The sequence below is a fragment of the Mauremys mutica genome, chromosome 2 (assembly GCF_020497125.1).
Source record: "Mauremys mutica isolate MM-2020 ecotype Southern chromosome 2, ASM2049712v1, whole genome shotgun sequence".
NCBI classification, from domain to species: domain Eukaryota; kingdom Metazoa; phylum Chordata; order Testudines; family Geoemydidae; genus Mauremys; species Mauremys mutica.
This window is the reverse complement of record NC_059073.1, coordinates 59,334,335-59,356,728: the sequence shown is the minus strand read 5'-3', so window position 1 is coordinate 59,356,728 and position 22,394 is coordinate 59,334,335. Positions and strand designations below refer to the sequence as shown.

Genomic DNA, 22,394 nt, shown 5'->3' with positions numbered 1-22,394 from the left:
TAGGTTAGTTTGTCTGTCAGCTTCTCACCGGTATACTGGAGGGATCCTTTCTCTGCTATCCCTCTGTCTCTGGCAGTTGCCCACTCCCCCTGCCTTGCAGCCCTTTTATCCTCACAGCTGCTGTGGGGCTGCCAGTCAGCTCTGGCTGAGCAGTCAGTTGCTTTGTTCTAAATTTTTTTAATTGGTTAAAAAAATTCAGATTTCTGTTAGGGCACCAAAGAAAATACCTTTAGATAGTTCCCTGCTGTTGCTATGTGTCTCTTCAATAGAGGTGAGACAGGAAGACCCAGGAGCTCCACACCAAATGTTCTAAGGCCCACAGTATACCACTCCCCCTTTCCTACCCATCCCTGTTAAACTCTTCAGGAGCATCACTGAGGTTAGTGTTTTCAATGTCCAAAGTACTTTCTGTTACATGCAGAGGAATCCTGGGGAGCAAACAGCCTACTCCTTCCATTGCACAGTCAGCTGCTTTCCCCTCCTAGCCATATCCACGGACATGCCTGTACTTCCCTGGCATAGAGAAGTCCCACAACTCCATGTCACTTGGCTACATTGTCCCTTGGTACCATGCAGGGAGGTTAGTGGGGCAAAGGGGGTGCATATGTGGGTCAGAGTGAAGGGTGTCTGTCTTGACTACCACCAAACTCAGAATCTTCAGAAGTGCAGCAGCTACTGCTATTGGCGAACTCCTTGCAGGGCCTTGGAAAAAAGCGAGTAGGTAAGCTGTGCCAGAGCAATGAATAGGTAGTGTTATCAGGCTAGTACTGAGACAGGAGGAAGTGCCATCAAAAAAATCCATCTGAATTCATACACAATAAATGGAGGGGGGGTAACTTTTTTTTTTTCCAATTTGGCAGTTACTATCTCATGTTTTGACTTGAACAATAATAGGTACAACATTTGCAGGCACAAACATGATTTTCAAATGTGTCCCTTTAAATTTTCAAACATCTGACACATTGATGGTTTTAAATAGCTGACTATTAATATTACACTTTTTCTGCTGCTCTCTCCACTTGCCTATAAGCGCACACGTATATCCTGATTGCCTTAGATAAAATTTGTTACTGTTACAGCCACACCAAAAGTGTCTGCTGTACATGTCATACCAATATTCTTAAATTCTGATCTATCAGATATTTAGTTTTAAATTTAAAATGGCAAGAAAGCCAGTAGGATCTATTCATACAAGCAGTACAATTGAATCTGCCTCTAGAATAACATTTGCTCCCTTAGAATTGCTCTAACATGCATCCCCCACATACCCTTGTTTGTTTGAACATGTATTGTGTAACTATTAATGTACATAGCATCAAATGTGTTCCTCTCTTAAAATGTCTTTGGTTATTGAACTTTTGATAAGTGTTCTGATGGAACTCTAGTTCTAAGCATAACCTAATAAATATATTCAAAGTAGCATTCATCTTAATGGCAAAATGTTACTATTAGAAATTTCTTCAAAGTAACTACTTTAGTATACCTAATGTGTTGTGACAGTTAATACATGTTGTTACTTAACTGCAATTTGTGTTCAAATAAATGCATCACTTGCTCTTACAATCCTCATAGGCAGCCACAAAAGAGGTGGAGACTAAAAGATTGGAAGCAACAATGTCACACAATAAACCTGAAAATACTATTGAAACAAATAATGAAAGTAATTTGGAAACAGAACAAAGGTTTGTAACTCAGCATCATACCAGTAGCCATATAAGAATTTATCAGTGATATTTGAAATTAGCTTAGTGAGTAAAATGTACTTTGTTGTGGGTGGCAATTTGTGGGAAAACTCTATTTTATTTTTTTATTTTTTTAAATCAATGTTTTAATACTCAAATTTAAGTGAGATAGAAAGACTTGTCTATTATAACAGGAGTTAGTGTTTTATTTACATGATATAAGCAAGATTTGTTTGATTCTTTTAGTGGTAAAAATTGTGTGAATTCCATTTCTGTATAATATATTAACCAACTGTAGTTCTTATTTTTTGTGTTTTTTAGTAGCATGGGAGATTCTCTCTATTGTGGGATGTGAGGTTTTTGTAGGTGGGAGCGGGATACAAATGCAAGGAACAATGTGGGACCAGGTATTAAGGGGCAGGATGGGAGCAGGATTAAAAGAATAGTCCCATGCAGGGCTCTACTACAAGGAGGCAAAAGAATTCTTCCAAAAGATAATGGCCAACAGAAAACAAGTTGGTAGGGCTTGGCACGGACTTGGTAAGTATTTGAAGATGCACATTTTTAACTTTAACAAATCTTGTCAGAGACAGTTGTGACAGTTTAAAAACATTGAAATCTATTTAATTTTTCTTTATGAACAAGCTTTTTTTAGTCCTGCCCTTCAAATTCAGGGCATACTGGCATATGAAGAAGAGAAAGCAAGGAGACAAGGGTTCCATGCCTTGGTATGCTTCTGCCAAAGTGGAGGGGAGAAACCCATCCCTAGTTCACTGATGACTCTAGTAAATTAGGTTGTCTGTCTACTAGTTGTGATCATAGTGTAGAAAGTAGTTGGGTCTCTTCCAAACCAGTAACCTAAAAAAATGATTTGGAGTAGAGCAAACGGTTTAACTTCTTAAAGCTTCTGTTTGAAAGCACTGACATGCCTTTAATAATGAGGGATGTTGTGGAAGTTTGACTAAACTTGTAAATTTGGATGCCATTCACCTTTCTTTCTGACTGAAGGTGCTGTGGTGATTATTGAAATCCTAGATCTGCTACAAGTTCTTTCTCACTGAGAAAGATGGTGGGCTAGAATAGATGATTTTCATTGTGGATGTAGACCTCACTGCTACTGTTTTATGTTTGATCTGAACATTTCACTAAGGAAGGTAACCTGGATGCAGGTTAGACTATATTAGTGAAGAGTAATTGTAAAATGTTGTAAGGATGGTGTCTTATACTGATTACATCTGTTGAGAGAGAGAGTGATAGAATACAGGATAGGGAAGACTTAGTTGAAGAATACAAATGTTTCCATAAGTTGTCTATAAGAAGGATTTAGAATTATAGTTTGAAAATATGGGCATACTACTCTTTGAAGGACTTCTTTATAATTAATATTTCAATTTTAAGCATGTATTATATTTAGTCACATATTCTTGTTTTTTGGTGGGCCGAGGTATTGCCACCTGTCTTTTTTTTTTTTTTTAATAGGCTAATAATGGGTCTCTAAGGAGGTTAATGGTTCTACATAATTAACCTTTGTATACTTTGTTAGAAGCTTTATTAGAGAGGGTAAGGTCACTTGGCTAGACAGAAGGGTTGAAGTTTAGGGGATGACTTTTGGCTTTTAAACATTTCTATCTTTTTTTTTTTAAAGTAATCTAGAAGATCAGAGAACTATTGGAAACGAATCATCAGAGAATGCAAGAGAACATCTAAAAAAGTAAAGAATTTTTTGTTGCTCTGTCTCACTAAAGCTGGGTGAAATTTTTATGGCGAATGGTAAATTTGCCCAAAAAAATCAGTTGTTTGAGGCAACCAAAAGTCTTTTGAGAATTCAACCCAAATTCTTGAATAGTCTTGGCTGATTAAATAAAATGAAGAAACAAATTTTGAAAAAGTCAAAACAGCTTGTTCTTCTGCGAGCGATGGCATGTGTCAATTCCACTGTAGACTTGTGTGCACCTCATGCACAGATATTGGAGACTTCTCTTTTTACTCAGCAGTACCCATCAGGGCTGCTTGAAGGCTCTTTGTGGCCACACGCCACTGTATGCTGGTTTAAGAGGGCAGAGGTATCCCTGATCCCACTCAGTTCCTTCATACGGTCAGTGATGGTTGTCCAGAATGTACTTCAAAATGGTAGAAAACCCTCAACTAGAATCACTTACCCGCCCAAGTGGAAGTGCTTCTCCATTTTGGCTCATGAGAAAGGTATGTCTCCTCACAAAGCATCCCCGACAGCTGTGCTGAACTACCTTCTAGATCTAAAAGAGAATGTGACCATTAGTTCAATAAGGGTACATTTGGCTGTTCTCAGCTTTCCATATACCGGAAGATAATAGGCCCCTTTTCTCCTACCCCATTGTTAGTCAATTTCTGAAGGGTATGGCCAGATTATACCCTCAAGTGCAGGATCCCATCTCTCCTGGGGACCTTAATTTAGCCCTGACTAGTCTAACGGGACTCCACTTTAAAATTTTCATGACTTGCTCCTTCCTTCACCTTTCCATGAAGGTAGTATTCCTAGTAGTGATCACCTCAGCCAGAAGAGTTGGTGAGCTCAGAGCTCTAGTGTCAGAACCACCTTATGCAGCTTTTAAAAGAATAAGGTTTATCTCTGTCCACACCCAAAGATTCTTACAAAAGTAGTCTCAAATTTTCACATTAACCAAGATATCTGCCCATGTTTTTTCCAAAACCCTATCACCATAAGCATGAAGAAAGACTTTACTCACCAGATGCGAGAAGAGAATTAGCTTTATACCTAGTGCACACTAAATCTTTCCAAACTTCCTTATCAGCAACCGTGACAAAGAGCTGTAGAGTTAAGGGCAATCCACTTTCCTCCCAGAGAATCTCCTCCTGGATCTCTCTGCATCCATTTGTGCTACCAACTGTATAACAAAACCCCACCATCTCCAGAACCAGCACATTCTGCTAGAGCACAAACAGCTTCTGCAGATTTCCTGGCTTGAGTACCAATTGTTGATCTGTGTAACGCAGTGACTTGGTCATCAGTCCACACTTTCACTTCTCATTACACCATTGACTGTCAGTGCACAGATGATGCCAGTTTCCATAGCTGTTTGCTTGTGAGCCACCTACAGTGGAAATGACATGTGCAATCATTCAAAGAAGAAGAAACGGTTATTTACCTTTCTGCAACAGTTTGAGGTGTATTCCACAACCTGCCTGCCTTCCCCTCTCTATTGGAGTCAAATGGGTACAAAGAAACAGAGGCATTGGAGTGGCTCTGCCTTATACCAGCACACAATGCCACGCGGCAACAGAGCGCTCTCAAGCTGCCCCAATGGGTACCACTGGGAGGGGCGGGGGAGGAGGGAGTGGAAATCTGACATCTTTGCGAGAGGGTGTGAACACTCCTCTAGTGGAATGTACATGTGCAACACACCTCAAAGAACAGCAGTTATGGAAATGTAGATAACTATTTCTTTTGAAACTTTCTAAACCAACAGTTTTGAAATGTCACTTCAGATTCATTTGTTTTGACAAGAAAAAGTGAAAATTCAGTTTGTTTGAAAAAATTATTTTCAGTTCAGTGACCAAACCGAAAAATCAGCTTGCATAGCTGTCACACGTATTCTGAATGTTTCAGCAGGTCTAGTTGTTATATCTTTATGTATCTTGTAGGTCACACAAACGCCTTTATTCCTTAGCACAGAACACCCTCTGGAAGCTAGAAAACATGCCTTCTAATGGGATAACAAAACACAGGAAAACCAGTTGTCTTCAAAGTGAGTATACTGTGGTTTTCATTAAGACTTGTGGTACACAGAATGCAATATAACTATTCACAGATAATTTATCTTGATACTCATGGGCTTTCAAAATATTACCTCTATATGACTGTTTTCCTCCCTTGGAATTTGCTACTAACTTGTTCAAGTACTCCACCATTTTTTGTCTGCCTTTGGAACAGGAAAGCAACAATCACGGTGCCTCAAGACTCTGCCTGATTTCAGATTTTGGGGGCCAAATTCTACAAATTTTAGCTCTTAAAGTTTTAAAATGATTTGAGAGAACAAACCAATCAAAAGATCTAGGAAATAGTTGAACATGCTGTCCGCTTCATGATTTTATTTATAAAAAGCAGTTAGTAGTGCCTGTCCTGGATCTCTCCCCAGGGTAATTCTGGGGAGAAATACTTCATTTTGTGGGGAGAGGAAGAACCACCAAGTAGGCAGTGACTAGCTTTTTAAAAAAGACAGCTGTGACAAAGCTGCACAGATTTAGAATGTTAAAATAAGCCACAGGGGAGATGGGTAGGTGGACAAAGGTGCATGTAAATAGTTACAAGGTAGATTTTTGTACTGTTTTAATTGTAGTAATGGAGAAATATTTGAATATTTAATAATGCTATTCAGAATTCTTGTTTAAAATACAAGTACAATTTTTCTACTAATACAATCTCTTACAAATGGCCACTAAATTCCTGCAAGTATTCTTTTCTGAGTACCCCCAACAGACGGTCAGATTCTCCACTGTGCTTATCCTGTATAGACACTTACAATAGTCCAAAATAGATGTAAAAGGCTAACAAATCAAATAGTAGTAATCTACACTCACTTTGTTCTTGCGTCTCACGGGTATAAATGTTACAGTGGAGAATTAGGTTCAGAATGTTGACATTTATTGATCTTTGTGTGCTTAACTTATTAATTTAGGTCTCAGTGATTTGCAGAATATTGAAAATGATGGAAAGTCCCTGTCTCACAGGCAAACTGGCCGAAAGAAGCAGGTGTGTATTGGTTTTATACTGTAAATGGACCTAAAATTAATCTACAAAATGTATGGGTATTCAATTAGAGAAAATATAACATAGCATTCTTTCCAACTTTAGTTACTGTGCAGTATGTAGCTAATACTCATGAAACTCAAACTTGCAAAGTGTATTGTTTGTTGCTATTTAGGGTTTCAGCGTCCTGTATATCTTTTTTCCAAACATACACATTTACAGAAAACTAAGTCATGAATGAAAAACTTTAAACTAAACAATACCTAATTTACCTTATCTAGGTTATAGGCATCAAGACAGCAGTTCCTTGCAGGAGCTTTGAACAAGCCAGCATCAGTGATTTGGTCACACAGTGGCTTAATGTTGGGCTGTCACCTTTGGCCTGGGCTACACAGGGGTGGTTTCGAACTAAGATACACAACTCAGCTACGCTATTTGCGTTTCTTAGTTCGACTTACCTGGCCGTCCTCACGGCGCGAGTTGACTGCCGCGGCTCCACCGTCGACTCCACTTACTCCTCCTGACAGGTGTCGATTTGGGGATCAATTTATCGCGTCCAGATGAGATGTGATAAATCGATCCCTGATGCATCGAACACTACCCGCCAATCTGGTGGGTAGTATAGATGTACCATTAGTGAACAAAGTGCTCCATTGTAAGGGTGAAAATACATAATTGGAGTTTTCAAAGTAAACCTATTACAGTGGTCTGATAACAGGCAACTTCCCATAATGCTGCATTTCATAAAGACCTGATCCATGAAGAAAATGTAGAAATCTATTTGTAGTCACTTTTTTTTAAAATGCTAGTTACATCACTGACACAAACTAAAGTACCACCTAACTTTGGAAAACCTAGAAATGTGAGTTTAATATAGGGATGTTTGCTTGGGAACAAGACTCTACTGTTCTGAAATAATACATCTGGTATACAGTTAACTTTTGAAATGACTGCCATGATGGCCTTTTAAATAAATCTAGAATATAGGCTTCAGTTTTCAACATAGAGGAGCACTGAAGAGATAGTCAGGCAGCACAAGATTGTTGGAAATCTTGTTTGAGTCTCCAAACTGTCATTTACAACAGTCTGAAACAAGCTGATTCATCCTTTTTATCTTGAGTTCATCAGGAAAAGATGAAATTATTTTTGTGACTCAAATTTTTAAGAATAACTAGAGTACAACTTTTCTATCAGTTTACTGTGGATATATGTCCATCTAGCACCTTTAAGGAAGGGAGGAATAACAGCCTATATCAAAGTCAAAGTACTGGTTTAAATTTACAGGTACATCCAATCCTCAGATTAGACCATCTACTAATAAGAGATCCATTGTTAAGCCACCAACATCCATATCGCAGAGACTAATGTGGTGCCTGTTTCCATATCTAAAACACTGAGTTGAAATGCAATTTACTTCAAAGCAATGATTAACTGTGGCAAAAACTTTACAAATAGTTACGGGACTGACAGTCTCCTTAGAAGCTACAGATGTTTTACCAAAACAAAATTTTAGAGGAGCACATTGTCAATGTATCTGTTTGTTTGCCTTAAAATATTTATTCCCTTCTTACAGAAACCTAGCCAAATGCCCCCTTTCCTCTTGTTTCGTTACTGATGAAGGTAGCAAAAGCTGCCACTTTGACATAAAGAATATTGGCACATAGCCACATGATTAAAAAAACCAAAACAATAACTTATACTGCTCCTGCTGCTAAGTTTTCACTCCCCACTAATACAGAAAAGCTGTATATATTATCAATATTTTATTCTTTGCTATGGTAGTTGTGCATCAGTAGTTAATTACAAACCTTTCCCAGACTTGTGCTGACTTCAGTGATGCTCGTGCACAGATACCTTAGGAAGACCAGGAAGCTATGATGGTTAAAGTTGTTAACTATATAGTTAAGTCAACCCTATTAAAAATGCAGAAACCTAACAACATACGGAAACAGATAAAAGTTCATAGGGGGTGGGAAAATTTTGTTAAATTCCTACATTCTTATAAAGAATGAAAAGAAAAAAATTCAAATTCTATGTAATTGCTCTCATGAACCAATAGAATTCATACTTTATCTCCTTGCTATTTCTGTGCAGTAGTCCTTGTCAATGGGATCTCTAATATCAATATTACACAGCAATGTTTTTGGTATTCCAGAAAGTTGAGTCTGCTCAGCCACATAATTGTGGGTTATATAAGACTGTCTGCATGCATGAAAGAATGCTGTGAATGTCACAAAGGATTGTTGACTTTTAGAACTCCCTTTTCCATGCAGTCCCTCTTTCAATGTTGGCTTTCTTTGCTTTTGTTTTGTAATGGCATTTCATTGCAATGGTTCAGTGCCCATTTTCAGCTTTTCATAGCAATGTTTTTCAGTTAAGCTACATATTTCAGTCTGATGCACCACCATTGAAAGGAGAATTCTCTCTAATTTCTAAAGCCTTTCAGTAGTAAATTGAACTCTACAGATGCAAGTGCCATTTACTTATTTAGGGTGCTAGAGAGCTCCATTTTATACCCCTTTTTTGTGTGAGAAGTCCTTTAGTGAAATCAGGATCTCACCCCCACTTTGAGCTTGTGGGTTCAAAGATGGGGACCCGCAGGTATTCTCCCCCCACCCTAACCCTTAGGGTAGGATTCCTTCTCGCTGCCACCAGTCAGGTTAACGTGTCTGACGCACTGCCTGTCCCCCAAGCTTCCCCTGGGGAACCCAGATTCAAACCCCTTGAATCTCTACACACAGGGAAGCAGCCCACTTCCCCCCTCCCTCTCCTGCTCTCTCTCTGCTTGGAGACAATCCTTGTCTCCACAGAGTGGCGCCTAGCTTCCTTCCCCTGAATCCACAGGTAAGGAACTTAACCAAGTCCTGAACTTAAAAGAGTTTATTAAAAGAATAAAAGAAAGAAGAGAAAAAATACACAATCTCTATGAATCCAAGATAGACATTCATAGGGTCTAATCTTATTAATCCCTGGAGAAATTTCTCCCTTTTCCTCAGTACAAACAATACAGGCAAAATTACGAATAATCAATGCAAACACACAGAATTGCAGACACAGGATTCTTATATGCAATTACCCAGTTCTTCTAATACTCACTAGCTTGAATAGAAGAAATTAGTTCAGAGAGATGAGCAGACTTGGTTAAGCGTCTGGTCTGGTGTAGGTCCAGACGGCAAGGATCCAGAATTGGACCTTTATTTGTGTCAAAGAAGAAAATTCAATTTGGGGGGGGGGGGGGGTGTTTGCGGGGATGATTCAGCTTAACTTGCAAGTATGTGTAATACTTGTTTCCAAACATGAGCAATTACATGTAAAGGATTTAAGAGGAGTTTGTAGTACCTTATCACAGAAGATTTAAACTGTTAGCTTTGCTTTTTGTAACTATTTGTCAGCAACTTTTCAGTTGTGGGTCAGTGCTGGCTTGCTCTTTTTGTGGCCAGATTCACCATTTGGCTTAACGGGTGGTAACTAGCAGCATTAACCTGGAACATCTCTAGCTCTGAACAAATCTAAGCTATTGAGTCTCTCAGTGTTTGTAGAGTCCTTCATCCTATGTTTCAGGAATGAGCTTTGGAAGGGGACACTCAAACTATATGAGGAAGCGTGACATTTTAAACTAAAATCCAACTTATTTGAAGTAAAAATAGAAATATTTTTAGGAGAGGAACTTTTTTAGATTGTAAACTCAGGGTGGGGACGGAGTCTGTGTGTGTGGGTGTGGTTTTGGTTTTTTGTTTTGTTTTGTTTTTTTACAGCACTTAACATAGTGAGGCTCAGGCTTTGCTAGCCTATTGATACCTTCTGGATGCTATCACAATGTGATTTTTTTTAAATAATACATACGGATAAGAAAGGGTCTGGTGGCATAAATCATGTAGTTTAGTGTACTAGCACTGCTGTGGTTATCCTTCTGGTAGCACTTCGAGAATAACTCACCCTTACAGGGTTATTCCTTTATCACTAAAACTCTTTATGATCCTGGGGTGAAAAATGATGACTGATGAGAACATTTTAGATTTACATTACAAATGTGTTCACTTTATGAAAGAACAGGGCAGAAGCAGAGGGAGGGAGGATCCAATTCTGAAATCTGCCAGTTATTGTTACTGCTGTTGCCTAGTTGTCTAGCATATAGAGAATGCATCGTGCTATAAGGATATGCCAGTTTCCTACTCTAAGCAACTTAGTGTTATCTAATATGTTACACAGCAAGGGATGATGCAAACAATAAAATATTTGAATGAACAAGATAACAGTAAAAATTAAAAGATCAAGGGGTATATTTTAGTTCCCTCTTACTCTTTCTGTGTGGTTTGAAAATCAGTTTAATTCATTATACTGTATATAATGCTGTTTGAGAGACTGGTAAGGTTCAAGAGTGGACATCAGCATTGGAAGGCTAGCTAAAAGTGAGTCTTTAGTATTGGAAGTTTATAGCCAATGGCTGGCTTCATTTTTTATGAATGAAATGGTACCTGTTAGAGCTATAAAACTGATTCCATTGGCTTCCCATTTGTTTCTGGGTGGAATTTGAGATGTCTGAACCTGAAACATAACAGGCTTTATAGTTAAAGTGTTTTAAAGGCTGGCCCTCTCCATGCTTTACCCTGAAAGTTGAGATCACTGGGACACTTGAGCTGACAGTTCCCCTAGATTTGTATGTCTTGAGAGCAGGGAATTCCCAGAGGAAGGGCTATGTTCTAGATTTTGCTTCTCCTATTTATCGTTCCATTTGTCCAAAAGAGAGTTAAGTTGCTGTAGTAGTGTATTACAAGAACATTGTGTAGTGGATTGCTTTAAATCACCAATTTTAATCATGATTTAAATAAGTAAGCAGGAAACTTTGATTTAAATAAATGTGTATCTTTTGCTTTTGTACTTTTTTAGTTATTTCCTAAAGAAAGGTTGACTCTCATTGGTTGGTAACCATTCCAACATGTTGATTTTTCATCTAAACATAGCCTTTACATTAAGTTTGGTATTACTTTTTACTAATCAGGAGGACACACCATATCTATATACTCTTGTTTAAGAAATATATCTCATCTTTCATTTATTCAGATTAATCATTTTTATATTATGTTTAAAAATGGTGGAGGATGTATTTCTTTTTTTAACTTGTGATTTGAGTCAAGCTCTAGTTGGATGGAAATTCTAATATTAAAATTGCACACAAAGACATTTTAAATAGTTTTATTTAATACAAAAAATCATAAATATGCTGGATACATAAGGTTTATCAAAACATATTTTTCATTCAAAACTGATTAATAAAACAAAGTATTATCTGCAGTTAGTAAATTGAACTGATTTTCCTTCAAGATTTTAGAACTAATAGAGCTCATCCTCTCACTGATCATAGATCAGAAGAAGAAGAAAACTTTCATGGTTTGAAACTCCCAGTTGTTTCTTGACTCTGAATAAACTTTTCAGTCACATGGGCTGCATGAGCAGTTGTGCAGCACCACCACATGCCAGATACAGAAATGAAATGGCGTCCTCCAAGCAGTGTGACCTCACACGAACCACACGTACAAGGTCCTACTGTACAGAGTTCACCATTTTGTAACATAAAGTGACATCCTCCATGCAGCATGACCTCGCACACATGGTACGTGAGAAGTCATGCCATGCAAAGGATGCCGTTTTGTAGAGCAGGTCTCTGGCATGTGCAGTATTTCACTGCACTGCTCTCTATGTTCCAGGCAGCTGCTGCTGGGGGAGTGGACACCATGGGCACCAGAAGTGGCCCATTCGCCGCCAGTTGGGCCACCCTGAACTAATAATTGAACTGAAATAGTTGAATAAACTGAAATGAAGAAAATATTCTTTCTGCACATACAGAAGAGGCTACTGCTGCCAGAAGTTAGTTTAGCACTTCAACAAAGTCTGATTCCAGGTGCTTAGCCTGTGACTTCCATCAGGTTTTTTTATTGATCTTCAGCAGAAAATTTGTGCTGCTTAATATTTTTAGTTTAATTTAAATTATTTTAATAGATTATAGGAAGTTTCAAATTGAATTTTAAATAGGTTTATTTTAAAAGTATACTCATATTTAAATTAAAAAATCCATTTTTAATTTTAAATCCTGGATTTTTATCCAGCCTGATTCAGTTAATACTTTGGTCTAATTTTTGTTGTTTTTTACTGTGTGGGTGCTAGGTGGTGGTGGTGGTGGTGGTGCTGGTGTCTTGTGATATACAAGAGAACAGACTAGATGACCTGGTTGTACCTTCTGGTCTTTAACTATGACTTAAGACTTTTTTGAAGGTTGAGTTGAGAGGGTTTGTAGCTTCATTGGGTTTGGAAATTCTTTTGTCATATTTGATAACTCGATGCATTTTGTATGTTTTTAATTTTGTACTTGTGGGCCTATAATGATAGTTGCATTAATAGCAAAATACGCTAAATATACTGCTGTAGTCTTAGATTAGTTTAGACATAACATGGTCTTCTGGTTAGTGCACATGACTAGATGTCAGATGGGTAGTTGCTTTATGACCTTGAGCAAGTTGCTTACTGCTCTGTCTTAAATGGAAATAATACACACATGCTTGTATTTAAAATCCTGGATGAAAAATACTAAACATATGAAAAGAACTAACATTTGAAATGCCATTGGTGTTGATACACAGCATCTCCTTTTGATAGTTATTTATCAGGTGAAACTCACAGAAATAGCTACCTATGTATTGTATTGACAAGTACTGTTTAATGTTCTAATGGTCATTCTGTATGTCGATTTAATATTAGTCTTGATCATCACTGATAAAATTTTCAAGAGCCTGCCTAGCTTAGGCTCCTTAGTAAATTTTGAAAGCCTTTGGGTCATAGGGTAGAATTTACAAAATGCACCTATGTCTTTATTATGTGACATTCTATGTGAAACTTCAGCAGCCCAAATTTATTTACTCTAAAGGGGTATCTACTTATTCTTTAACGTTTGAACTGGTAACCTTTAGACTGGATTTATATAGCCTCCGGTATTGTGGTCCTTGAAAGAAAATGACAAAACCAACCTAGTGACTGGTTTAAAAAGTTTATGCTGTCTGACAGTTTGAGCAAAATCATGTATAACTGCCAGCACTCCACAGCAGATGTACAGCAACTGTAATCTTAATGCTTTGTTGGTAATGTGCAATAACAGATGTGTGTAAATCCTCCAAACCCAAACAGGAGAATATCTCCTAAAGTATCAGATGTAACCTGGAAATGTAGAATTGACCTACCTTTAATGTAGCATTATATGAATGCATGTAAACTAAGTGACATAAATATTTTCATACATTTCTGGTATTTATACTAAATGTGTCAAATTAGAACTTTCTACGTAAAAAATTTAGTGTACAATTGTTCTCTTTTTTTCTAAAGCGATGGACTTGGGAAGAAGACAGTAGACTGAAGGATGGGGTAAAGAAGTTTGGAGTGGGAAATTGGAATAAAATTCTGATTCATTATGACTTCAACAACCGAACCAGTGTCATGTTAAAAGACAGATGGAGAACTATGATCAAGAAAGACATTGTTTAGTTGGACAGTGAGAAGTAACTTCAACTCTTGCACCACTTTTCCCATGAGGCTAATGTTTGGACACCTATCTAGCTTTTCCCAATAATTTTGGTTATAAAGTATTGTGAGCAGTTTAAGTTGATATAAAATAGCTTCCTCTGTGTGAATTCATTAATACAGTAATGTAAGACTAATGTTTCTCTCTCAAAGAATGTATATACTATGAAAAGCAATAAGTGATAAGATTAGGAGCTTACATTATATCTTTTTTTTTTCCTTTAGAATGTTCTAATATTTTGAATTTTTTAATTCTGCAAAGCACAAGGTACCATAGCTTGTTAGTTCTGGTAGGATAAGGTAAAGTCTCAAAACTAGCATCCTGACAGTGGAACCAGAACAATAAAAGGTATACATCATCTGTATATCCTCTCTTGAGTATAGATATGTAACTTAACATAAAAGATGGCATTTATCTATATAAAGTGGATGTTTTCACTCATGAAATGTCAATGTTTTACTTAATTTGTAAAATACTAATTGTGTAATATTAAAGATGTAAATAGAATGTAAAAGGTAAACTGTATTTGTAGCCTTATAAAGAGATGCATCTTTTCCAAAGCATTTAGTGATACACACAAGCCTTTATTGTGTGTGTGTTCCTCAAAGAGAATCAGATTAAGGTAGGTCATGCAGCATCAATGTGATGTTTTTGATCTCTGTCCAGCATTTCATTCTTGAGATATCTTGGTCAAAGTGGCTTGTACACTTATTTATCTGCAGGCATGACTGCACAAAAATCTTGAATTGCTAATTTAAGATACTTTCCAAATTGTCTGCAAGTGTGTGGGGTTTTTTTGTTTGTTTTTGTAGAAATACTCGCTACATTACTCTTTGTAAAGATGCCATTTGGAAGTTCCCTACACTGCTGGCACAACTGAAAATTAATCTTAGTTCTTTCACAGAAGAGGAAATTGGGGTGAGGTAGAATGAGAGTGGGGAGTAATATTGTGAATGTACCTATTATTATTATTATTATTTTATTATTATTATTTATTATTATTTGCAGGTCACTTAATCCTCTTGTGGATCTCGCTTCTCCCCTCCTCCTCCCCCCCCGCCCGCCCGTTGCAACCTTGACTCTCTGGTATCACTCTAACAATCAGGATGTGGAAGGTTTGAGACATGGTTCGGTAGCCTGTTTAGTCAACACATGGCAGGCCACTGTGCATAGGGAAAGATGTAGCTGGCTTCTGTACTTTCTCACCGTCGGCTAGTGAAGATAAACTCTGGGAAGGGCAGCTCATGTAAGTGCATCAGGATGCTATTAGCTCATATGAAAAGAGTGAGTGCTCCCTAAGCAGGACAGTGTGCCACTTATTGCCTTGTAGGGAGCATATGGGCTGTCTCATCCAGTCTTAAACCTGTGGTACAGAATGCCAAAATCTCAAGGAAAAGGCTTTGTAAGACAAGGAGAAAACACATACTTCCCTGTCCACCAGGTCATGTTAGAAATTATTGTGGAATCATTAAGTTGCCTTTTCACAACTTTTATAAGTTAGACCAGTACCACCATGATGGGTCTGGCAGACAGCCATGGTTCATGATGACAAACAGCTGCTTCAAAGGTGAGCTGCCTGTTCTTAGTCTCTTTTTTTTTTTTAAACAAGTTGCATTAGGCTCTTCACAATAACTCTCTCTCTCTCTCTTTCTCTCCTGAACACTTTCCTCTTGCCACCATAGTGAATGTCAAAAGTTTGAGACCTCCAAATAAGATTTCCTGCTGCATCTAGTTCATATGTCAGCATTCCATCAGAGCTCCTGGATTCAGGTGTAAATGAGTTTTCTCTGAGATCTTCTCTGTCCCATCAGCGAAGGAAAATAGAAGTCAAAAGATTCCAGAAGTGAGCTGCTGCCTAGGTAAGCGGTGTGGTCTACCTTCTACAGAGGACCTTATACTTTGGATGGCCTCCACCTCAATAAAGGGAGGACTAATTGTCTCGGGGACAGACTGGCCAGAGTAGTCAGCAGGGTGTTTAATAATAAAAGGGGAGGCTAAAAAGAGGAAGAGTATGAATGAGCATTCAGTACAAAATCAAGATGTAGAGAATAAAATCAAGGAATCAAGTCATGAAGAGAAAAAATTAATTGCTTGGGCTAGAGCCTGGATAACAAATGAGGAATTGGAATTGCTCATTTGTGAGCATACATTTGATCTAGCTTGCATTACTGAACCTGGTGGGATGATTCCCATTATTGGTATGTTAAAATCAATGGTTAATGCCTATTTGGAAGGGTCAAGCTGGCAAAAGGGGTGGGGAAGTGGCATTCTGCCAAAAATGGCTTTACCTGTTTCCAAGTCACTTATAACTCAGAAGAAAATGATCTTGATAAAGCACAATATGGGGTATTAGTTTGTATGTTGCAGCCTACCAGATTGTACTGTACAGCAGGCTGACTGGCTTCTTACATATTATCAACAATGCGTAGGGAAAAAAGCTGAATGACTTTGATTTCAGTGACACATGCTGGCACTCTCGTGTTGCTAGTTCTAAAACATCCTTGGAATTTCTAAACATTATAGATGACAATTTCTAACTCAAAGTGTTGCATCCAACATGGGGGAATTCTAAACTTTGTCTTGACAAGTAAAGAGGAATTCATGAGAGAACTAAAAATTAATAGCAATTGACTTGATCACATGTATCAAGTGCAAACAGAATAAAGTCCACACCAGTGACATATATATACCTGGAGCTATTAACTACTAAGGCCTTGTCTACACTACAGGACTATTTCGAATCGACTTAATTCGAATTTGTGGATTCGACCTTATGAAGTCGAATTTGTGTATCCATACTAAATACACTAATTCAAACTTCTGAGTCCACATTCACGGGGCCGGCGTCGACTTTCGAAGCGGTGCACTGTGGGAAGCTATCCCACAGTTCCCGCAGTCGTCAATCACGCCCTCACTCCCTAATAACTATTGTGGATGTGCATTTGCCTATAGTGATCCTCGGTGACCCAGCCTGCCCGCTAATGCACTTGCTCATGAAGCCCTATACAGGCGCCTGGGACAGCGACAAGGAACTCTTTAAATACCAGCGAGCAGCGTGACCTGTGACTGTTCAGTTTCTTTACAGAGAAGCTGAACCTGCCCCTGTTTCTTTACCCAGTTACTGTTGACTCTCCTCTTCGGTTAAATACCCCGTTCTCCCCGTTTCCTCCACTTCCAAGACACGTGTAAAAATAAAATACATGTCACACTGTTACTGAGGAGAGGTTTCTTTATTCATGACTTTTCGTTAAAGGGTCGAAACTGGAACGCAGACTGCGGTGGGTAGGGTGTGCGCTGATGTAAAGACCGCCTCTAAACTCAAGGAATGACAGGCTCCTGCTCCTACAGCGGTCTGCATTGCCGGACTGCTTGTTTCAACGGAGCCTGCCATCCCTCCTTTTTGGGATTCTGAGTGCGGGGGGCTATGTGGCCTTGTGGCGGAGGAGGACGGATACAGATTCCTCTGCTGCGTGACTCAGCGGTCCACGACAAGGACCGCTGTATAAGATCTGTACCTGCCCTCCCCCGCTAAAAAGTCACATCCCCACCGCCCACACAGAACCTGGAAACCACCTCCCATACCGACCACGGTGCCTGCTGACTGCACTGTGTGTGTTACCCACTGCAGATCCGGCCCCCGTGTCTGTACCCTGCGAAAGGTGCCTGTCCTATGCAATTAGCAACGCACTTCCCCACGCACCCCATTCAAACACAGTCTTCAGTGAGGAAACATGACGGAAACAGTACTTAACAGCAAAGTATTTTTATTACTTAAGTACACAGTTATGGGATGGGACTGGGATTGGGACCTGTTTGAGTCCGGAAGGGAAGGACTTATGCAAACGTAGGGTATGAGAGCTTTTGGTTACTTGAGCACTCTGCTGGGGTGCAGTGACAGTATTCACGGCCCAGGGCGGGCATCCTCCTGGTTATTTAGGGTGAGGGGGGTATGTGACTTTGTGGCAGGGGAGGGCGGTTGCAGAGATACTGCCGGGGGCTCTGTCCTGCAGCGGTCCTGCAGAACATACACAAGTCGCCGGAGCGTGTCCGTTTGCTCCCTCAGTAGTACAAGCATTGCTTGACTCGCCTGCTTGTGTTCCTCACGCCACCTCTCCTCCCATTCGCTGTGTGAGCGCTGGTACAGAGAGACTTTCTCCCTCCACTGCCTCTGCTGGTCCGCCTCAGCTAGGTAGCAGCCCACACATTCATTGAAAATCGTGTCCCTTGTCTTTTTCTTTCGCCGCCTAATCTTCGCCAGCCTCTGCGAGGGGGATGCTGTGAAAGGTCTGGAGACAGTGGAAGCTGTGAGATGGGAAACAGTTAGTTAATTCCTTGCAATGATACTTTTTTGCGAACAATTAACTGAGTCTAGGCTGTCTCTGTGAATTTTTTGTTGAGACCCCTGTGCCTGCTGTTGCACAAATCATTTGGGTAAATGTCGCCAGTCATTCCTTCCTCCAGGAAAGCAAGGGCAGACAATCATTTCGATCACGTTTTCCATGAAATGCCCTGGCACACGCCATAGCGTGGCAACAATGGACCCTATTTTGCCTTTTGTGTATGTCACCGTATGTGTACTGTATGCCGCTGACAGAGGCGGACCAGCAGCGCTACACAGCAGCATGCTTATGCTTTTGCATGACAGCAGCGATGGTTACCAGGCATACTGCACCGTCTACCATACCATGAACTGGTAAGAAGACGGTAATAAGATGGTCATGGTTACCTGTCCTTTTGCACTGCGCCATTTGGTGCTGTCATAAGTGCCCCTGGTCGATCAGCCAGGGGCGCAAAAGCAAAATTTGGGAATGACTCCCCGAGTCAATCCCTCCTTTTTGGGTATCTAAAAATAGAATCAGTCCTGCCTAGATTATGTGCAAGTGTACTAGAGAACCACTGTATCATACAACCAGAGACCACAGCTGCTCTCTGTCCAATCCTGCATAAATTTTGAGCAGAACGCTATTCACAGGGTGTGCTCCTGAAACAACCCCAGCTGTTCATTCCGTCCTTCCCCAGCCTTCCTGGGTTCCAATACCATTGTCCCCCCACTTGTGTGATGAAGTAATATAGAATGCATGAATAAGACACAGGTAGTCGTTTGTGAGAAATGAGTGGAAGGAAGCCTCCAGCTGCAATGATAGTCCAGAGATGACATTAAGGGGTGTGGAGGAGGGAGCCACTCATCCCTCTGCTAGTCCAGGGGCAATTGAATCTTTTCTTTACAATGAAGGGTGGGGGCTGATGGATCTCAGCCCCCTGTTGCAATGATGAGGACGGTTACCAGCCATACTGCACCATCTACCATGAAAAATTAGCAAGAGGCGGCCTTGACGGACCCAAGCAAGTTGGTACGGTTGTCATGGTTACCAGCCCTTTTGCACTGCCCCATGTGCCAATAGGCTGATGATGAGGATGGATTTCCATCGTTTTGTATAACATCGTTCGTTGGAGCGCAGCTCCGAAAGCACAGACTCCTCGAATTTTCGCGGGTCATTTCCTGTGTGGCTGGGCAGAGAATCCAAGCTCGGGCTGCTGTCCAGAGCGTCAACAGAGTAGTGCAGTGTGGGATAGCTCCCGGAGCTACTAAGTTCGATTTCCATCCACACCTAGCCTAATTCGAACTAGCCATGTCGAATTTAGCGTTACTCCACCTGCCGGGGTGGAGTACCAAATTCGAACTAAAGAGCCCTCTAGTTCGAATTAAATGGCTTCCTGGTGTGGACGGTTGAGCGGTTAGTTCGAATTAACGCTGCTAAATTCGAATTAAAGTCCTAGTGTAGACCAGGCCTAAGAATTGTAGAAAATTCATAAGGGAAGCAAAGGGATACAAGGAGAAATCTATGGCCAGCAGAGTTAAAGACAATAAGGATTTGTTGTTGTTCCTAACAGACACTTTAAAAAGCCTTTTAACAATGGTATTGGTCCATTACTAGATTGAAATAGAATTATCAATAATAATGCAGATAAGGCAGAAATGTTCAGTAAGTATTTGTGGCAAAGAACTGATGTAGTCCTACAACATTCCATTCCAGTAGTATCTCAGTATGATGTTAAAACAGCAGCTACTACTGTTAGACATTTTTGAATTAGCAGGTCTAGTTAACTTGCATCCAACAGTTTTTAAAGAGCTGGCTGAGGAGCTCACTGGACCATTAATGTTGAATTTTCCCCAAGTCTTGGAACACTGGGGAAGTTCCAGAAGATTGGAAGAAAGCTAATATTGTGCCAGTATTTAAAACAGATAAATGGGATGACCTGGGTAATTATAGGCCTGTCAGTCTGACAACAATCCTGAGTAAGAGAATGGAGTGGCTGCTTTTGGACTCAATCAAGAATTAAATGAGGGCAATACAACATGGGTTTATGGAAAATAGATTCCTGTCAAACTAATTTGGTAACCTTTTTTTGATGCGATTACAGATTTGGTTGATAGCGTTGATGTAATATACATAGACTTTGACTTGGAACTGCATAATACTCTGATTCTAGAACTAGCAGGATATAAAATTAACCTTGTGCACATTAAATGGATTAAAAGCTGGCTAACTGATAGGTCTCAATGTAATTGTAAATGGAGAATCATCAAATGAGTGTGTTTCTAGCGGGATCCTGCAGGGATCAGTTCTTGGCTTTACACTATAACTTTTTTTATTAATGACCTGGAAGAAAATATAAGTTCATCCCTGAAAAGTTTAGATGACATAAATTGGGGAAGTGGTAAATAATGAACAGGACAAGTCACTGATTCAGAGTGGTCTAAATCACTTGGTAAGATAAGCCCAAGCAAAGAGAATCATAGGACTAGAAGGGACCTCAAGAGATCATCTAGTACAGTCTCCTGCACTTATGGCAGGACTAAGTATTGTATAGACCATTCCTGACAGGTGTTTGTCTAACCTGCTCTTAAAAATCTCCAGTGACAGAGATTCCACAACCTCCCAAGACAATTTATTCTAGTGCTTAACTACCCTGACAGGAAGCTTTTTTCCTAATGTCCAACCTAAACCTCCCTTGCTGTAATTTAAGCCCATTGCTTCTTGTCCTATCCTCAAAGGTTAAGAACAATTATTCTTCTCCCTCCTTGTAACAACCTTTCCCCCCTCCACCCCAAATTGAGTAACAGTCCTACTGTCCTTGGTCTTCCTCTTGCTTTTAATGTATTTGTAGAATGTTTTCTTGTTACCTTTTGTCTCTATGATCTCATTTTGTGCCTTTGGCCTTTCTAATTTTGTCCCTACATACTTGTTGTTTGTTTATATTCAGCCTTTGTCATTTGACCTAGTTTCCACTTTTTTGTAGGACTCACTTTTATATCCTTGAAGAGCTCCTGGTTAAGTCAGGATGGTCTCTTGCCATACTTCCCGTCTTTCCTACACAGTGGGATAGTTTGCTCTTGTTCTCTTAATAATGTCTCTTTGAAAAACTGCTAACTGTCTTCAATCGTTTTTCCCCTTAGACTTACTTCTACGTTGGGATCTTACATACCAACTCTCCTGAGTTTGCTAAAGTCTGCCTTCTTGAAATCCATTGTCTTTATTTTGCTGTTCTCCCTCATACCATTCCTTAGAATCATGAACTTTATCATATCATGATCAATTGCACCCACGCTGCCTTCAACTTTTTTTCAACAAGTTCCTCCCTATTTGTCAAAATCAAATCTAGAACAGTGTCTCCCCTAGTAGCTTTCTCCACCTTCTGAAATTAAAAACTTGTCTCTAATATATTCCAAGAACTTGTTGGATAATCTGTTCCCTGCTGTTTTGTTTTCCCAACAGCTCTCTGAGTAGTTGAAGTTCCCCATCACCACCAAGTCCTGTGCTTTGGATGATTTTGTTAGTAGTAGTGTTCTTTGTGTTTGGGGTTTTTTTTGTTTTTTTTTGTTTTAGTCTGTCTCCATCTCTTCTTCCTGGTTAGTTGGTCTGTAGTAGACCCCTTTCATGACATCACCCTTGTTTTTTACCCCTTTTATCCTTACCTAGAGACTTTCAACAGGTCTGTCTCCTATTTCTATCTCAACCTCAGTCCAAGTGTATACATTTTTAATATATAAGGCAACACCTCTTCCCTTTTTTCTCTTGCCTGTCCTTCCTGAGCAAGCTGTACCCTTCTATACCAATATTCCAGTCATGCATATTATGCCAACTATGTCATAGTTGTTTATTTACTAGCATTGAGTTCTTCCTGCTTATTCCTCATACTTCTCACATGAGTATACAGACATCTTACCCCTGGTCTACATTTGGGGGGGGGGTGTCGAACTAAGGTACGCAAGTTCAGCTATGCGAATAGCGTAGCTGAACTCGAAGTACCTTAGTTCGAAGTACTTACCCGTCCTCACGGCGCGGGATCGAAGTCCACGGCTCCCCCGTCGACTCCGCCACCGCCATTCGCGGTG

General features: G+C 39.7%; 1 protein-coding gene across 2 annotated transcripts in view; it reads left to right on the top strand.

Annotated features, from left to right (window-relative positions):
* TERF1 (telomeric repeat binding factor 1) overlaps window positions 1-14,621 on the top strand; it is a 28,247-nt gene extending 13,626 nt beyond the window's left edge. Inside the window, exons 6-10 of one of the 2 annotated variants that reach the window (XM_045005550.1) lie at window positions 1,573-1,682; window positions 3,328-3,393; window positions 5,325-5,428; window positions 6,359-6,432; window positions 13,801-14,621. In XM_045005550.1, coding sequence (XP_044861485.1) covers window positions 1,573-1,682; window positions 3,328-3,393; window positions 5,325-5,428; window positions 6,359-6,432; window positions 13,801-13,959 — 513 coding nt within the window. In that variant the 3' untranslated portion in view covers window positions 13,960-14,621. The remainder of the gene's footprint in view (window positions 1-1,572; window positions 1,683-3,327; window positions 3,394-5,324; window positions 5,429-6,358; window positions 6,433-13,800) is intronic. The other variant, XM_045005551.1, reaches the window with a different exon arrangement.
* The last annotated feature ends 7,773 nt before the right edge of the window (window positions 14,622-22,394 follow it).